Genomic DNA, 4,765 nt, shown 5'->3' with positions numbered 1-4,765 from the left:
GTGTGTGTGTGTGTGTGTGTGTGTATGTATATATGTGTATATATATATATATATATATATATATATATATATGTGTGAATATATACTTACATACATACATATACATTTTGGATTCATTCCATGAATAATGCGGTTTTTCAATTGCATGAACTAAAAGTCAGAGGTGGAGGGGATAAACTACCTGCATCAACTAACTGTAGAAACAGGTAGTAATTTTACCTTGTTCTTGTTCTTAGTGCAAGTTTTGAAGAGTGCAGTTCGATTTTAACAGTTTTTCAAAGCTACAATGGAAGTGACAAAGAAGCATGCATACTCAGCATATTTTGCTTTATGAGTTCAATAAAGGTAACAATGCAATGGAAAATGCGAGGAATATTAATGCAGTATATGGAGATTGGACAATAAGTGTAAGCCAGTGTCGATGGTGGTTCCAGAAATTCCAAGCTGGAAACTACAGCCTAGAAGATGAGCCCCGTCCTGGAAAATCTGTAGAGCTTAACGAGGACATCCTGCAAACCCTGGTGGAACAAAATCCCATCATAACTGTTAAGGAACTAGCAGAGAAGCTTGGATTTGATCATTCAACCATTCATCGATACATGCATGCCTTTGGAAAAGTCAGGAAATTGAGTCAATGGGTTCCTCAAAAACGTTCCGAGCCTAATCGCGTGCAGAGAGTGAATATATGTTTTTCTTTGTTGTCATGTCTCACAAATGAACCTTTTTTTGGACTGAATAGTGACTAATGATGAGAAATGGGTTCTTTATAAAAATGTCAAGTGCTGGAGAGAGTGAGTCGGGGAAGGAGAAACACTGGCATCCCAGGTTAAAGAATGTCTTCACCCACATAAGGGTTTGTTAGCTGTTTGGTGGGATATGAAAGGTTTAGTCCACTTTGAACTTTTAAACCCAAACCAAATGATAAAGGAGATCTACTGCAATCAGCTTGAGTGGCTTAAGTCAGCGCTGGAAGAAAAAGGACCATCTTTGGTTTGAAGACAGAAGGTGTTTTTCCAGCCACATACATTGAGAATTACATTCCACATGATACCCCACCTACCAAATTCTCTGGACATTGTCCCATCTGATTATGGTTTATGCCACAGTCTTCAAAATCATTTAGACAGAAAAAATATGAATTCTATAGATGAGGTCAGAACAGTACTGGAGGAGAATTTTTCGTCACGGACAAGTGAATTTTGGAAGAGGAGCCTTGTAAGTCTACCAGATAGATGGAAGAGCATTGCAGAAAATGAAGGAGAGTATATTTTAGATAAAAAAAAGAACTTTGTTTATCTTAATTTTGAAAAATAAAAGAAGTATAAAAAGACCACATTATTTTTGGGATGACCCAATATATGTATGTATGTATAAGACCTGTTGAGGCAAGTGAAATCGAAATTGAAATTGAACAAAATTTGATGACTGGCACCCATGCCAACCTTCCCTCATTGGACACTAAACCCAGTTTGCGAAGACCTGTTGGGGCAAATGAGATTGAAACTGAACCAAATTTGATGACTGGCATCCGTACCAGTGGAGCGCTAACAGCACCATCCAAGTGGGATCACTGCCAGAGCAGTGGTCTCGCTCCCGTGCCACTGGCACGTAAAAAGCACCATTTGAGCGCGATCGTTTCCAGCTTCACCTAACTGGCACTTGTGCTGGTGGCATGTGAACAAAACATTGGCTGACTCCTGTGCATGTGGCACATAAAAAACGCCATTTGAGCGTGGCCGTTGCCAGTACCGCTGGACTGGCCCTCATGCTGGTGGCACGTAAAAGCACCCACTACACTTTTGGAGTGGTTGGCGTTAGGAAGGGCATCTAGTTGTAGAAACTCTGCCAGATCAGATTGGAGCCTGGTGTCGCCGCCTGGTTTACCAGTCCTCAGTCAAATCATCCAACCCATGCTAGCATGGAAAGCGGACGTTAAATGATGATGATGACGATGATATATATATATACACACACACATACACACACATAATCATCACAGTCATCATCATTTGATGCTATGATATTTCCACCTACACACACAAGCAAAAAAAAAAGAAAATAGAAATCACTGTGTCATTTCTGTATCCAAGGGTAACTAATTTGTCATCGTAATCCCTTCCACTCTATATTTTCTCTCTTTCAGGATGGGTTTTCATTGGCCCCCGTTTCACAGTGTTAACCATCTCCATCTTCACGTTATTTCTCCACTCAAAGAAATGAGATCTTTGTCTCGAGCCATGTTCAAACTCAACTCCTTTTGGTTCGTCAGTGTAAGTATACAAGTTTTCTCTGATATTTTTCTGTTTCTTTTCCCTTGTCTTTTCATCCACACAGTTTTTCCCAGATCAGTGGCTTCTTAAATCATATTTTGCCTATAGACCCTTTTGATTCCTATCTTACTTTACTGCCCCGGCCACTATATTTTTATAATTAAATATTCTTATGAATTGTATATAAAAATTGTTAAAATATTTTGTGCATTGTAGAAGTAAAACCAGGTTGCTGTACTCTGATTTTAACAGCAAAATCTTATGTGGACCTTCAAGGGCCATATGGACCCTGATTGGGAACCACTGGGCTGCACTATTAGAGCCTCCAACTTTGAGTCTATAGTTAGTTTTAGACCCTATAACTGTTTACCTCCAGCCCAGGGCCTATAAATACTTTTAGAGCTTATTACTCTATTTACCTCCAACTTTGGGCCTATAGTTAGTTTTTCAGCCTATAACTGCTTACCTCCGACTAAGAGCCTATAGTTAGTTTTAGAGCCTATAACTTTATTTACCTCTGAAATAGAGCCTATAATTAGTTCTAGAACCTATAACTATTTACCTCTAACTTAGAACATATAGTAAGTTTTAGAGCCTATACTTCTATTTACCTCTGACTTTGGGCCTATAGTTAGTCTTGGAGCCTATGCTTAGTCATTAGAGCTGACTGTTAACCGGTAGAGCCTACATTTATTTAGTCTGTTACGTATTTGCAGTTTATATTTATTCTTTAACATTTATATTTAGTCTTAAGGTTCTGTATTTATTCTTCAGGGTCTATAGTCTTTAGGATCTAAGTTGAGTCTTTGGGATCTTGATTTAGTCTTTAGGGTCTAGGTTCAGTGTTTTCGGCTTATGTTGAGTCTTCAAGATTTATATTTAGCGTCTGTATTTAGCTTTTACTTGTTTCAGTCATTAGACTGTGGCCATGCTGGGGCACCACCTTGAAGAATTTTTAGGGGATTGAATTGACCCCAGAACTTTTTTACTTTTAAGCCTGGTACTTATTTTGTTGGCCTCTTTTTGCCAAACTGCTAAGTTACGGGGAAGTCAATACACCAATGTTAGTTGTAAAATGGTGGTGGGGGACAAAAACACACACACTCATGACAGGCTTCCTTCAGTTTTCATCTACCGAATCCAAGGCTTTGGTTGGCCCAAGGCTATAGTAAAAGACACTTGCCCAATGTACCATGCAGTGGGACTGAACATGGAACCATATGGTTGGGAAGCAAGCTTCTTACCACATAGCCATGCCAGGCCTGTTTAATCTTGTTTAATCTTTGGAGACTAAGTTCAGTTTTTAGGATCCTTATTTAGTCTTTTATGATCCCTATTTCAGCTAGAAGTTTCCTTCCCAACCTCATGGTCCTGGGTTCAGTCTTACCACATGACAGCTTGGGCATGTGTCTTCTTCTGTAACCTCAGGCCAACCAAAGCTTTGTAAGTGGATTTGGTTGACAGAAACTGAAAGAAGCCCATTGTATATATATATGTGTGTGTGTGTGTGTGTATGTAGCCCCACCACTGTTCGACAACTGGTGTTGGTTTGTTTATGTCCCTGTAACTTAACGGCTCAGCAAGAGAGACTAATAAAATAAACGCCAGGTTTAAAAAAAAAAAATAAGTACCTGGATTGATTCATTTGACTAAAAATTCTTCAAGGTGGTGCCCCAGCATGGCCACTGTCTAATGATTGAAACAAGCAAAAGAATTGAAAATATATGCGCACTCACATACACATGACAGGCTTCTTCCAGATCCACTCACAAGACCTGGTTGGCCCTGGGCTATAGTAAGTAGAAGATATTTGCCCAAGGTGTCGCACTGTGGGACTGAACATGAAGCCATGGGGTTGGGAAACAAACTTCTCGACCACACAACCATACCTGTACCCATTGTACATTTACATTATCACACACACATACTTTTTTGGATTGTTCCCTTCTTCACCTAATTCCGATTTCTTTCATCAATGTCTTTCTCTTTCTTCTCTTTTGCAGCCAGTTTGGGTTCTTGCCAGACTGAAGAATTCCGCTGCAAAACAAGCTGGAAACTAACAAGTTTCCTGATGATGATGATGATGATGATGACGATGATGATGGTGATGGTGGAGGTGAAAAAAACGATGTCAGTGACGATGAGATGATGGTGATGCCCTAAAATAAACATATGAAGAAACTCCACCTTGTTTTATGTGTGTGTGTCTGTGCATGTGTTTGTGTGTGTGTGTGTGTATGTGTGTGCCACTTCGTTTTGTTTGCAGCCTTTTACATATCGACTTTCAGTTCAGTAGACTGTGGCCATGCTGGTGCAAGCACTGTCATTTGTTATTTTTTAGTGTTCATCAAGACAGGAAAAAGAACCCCAAAAAAACCCCAACAAAAACCCCCAGACAAACTGCCTATTCCCCCACCTCGTCTCTACTTTCACTTTCCTATTTATCTCCCCCTCCCCCCACCGCTATCACCCCTCCCCCCACTGCAGTTTCCCAC

General features: G+C 39.9%; 1 protein-coding gene across 1 annotated transcript in view; it reads left to right on the top strand.

Moving 5' to 3' along the window:
• Positions 1-4,456, top strand: part of LOC106881483 (adenosine 5'-monophosphoramidase HINT3) — a 72,522-nt gene extending 68,066 nt beyond the window's left edge. Inside the window, exons 4-5 of the mRNA XM_052976149.1 lie at positions 2,144-2,270; positions 4,274-4,456. Of these exons, the coding sequence (XP_052832109.1) occupies positions 2,144-2,270; positions 4,274-4,330 (184 nt within the window). The 3' untranslated portion in view covers positions 4,331-4,456. The remainder of the gene's footprint in view (positions 1-2,143; positions 2,271-4,273) is intronic.
• Positions 4,457-4,765: the final 309 nt, after the last annotated feature.

Source organism: Octopus bimaculoides, chromosome 23 (assembly GCF_001194135.2).
Source record: "Octopus bimaculoides isolate UCB-OBI-ISO-001 chromosome 23, ASM119413v2, whole genome shotgun sequence".
NCBI classification, from domain to species: domain Eukaryota; kingdom Metazoa; phylum Mollusca; class Cephalopoda; order Octopoda; family Octopodidae; genus Octopus; species Octopus bimaculoides.
This window is presented reverse-complemented; position numbering and strand designations above follow the sequence as displayed.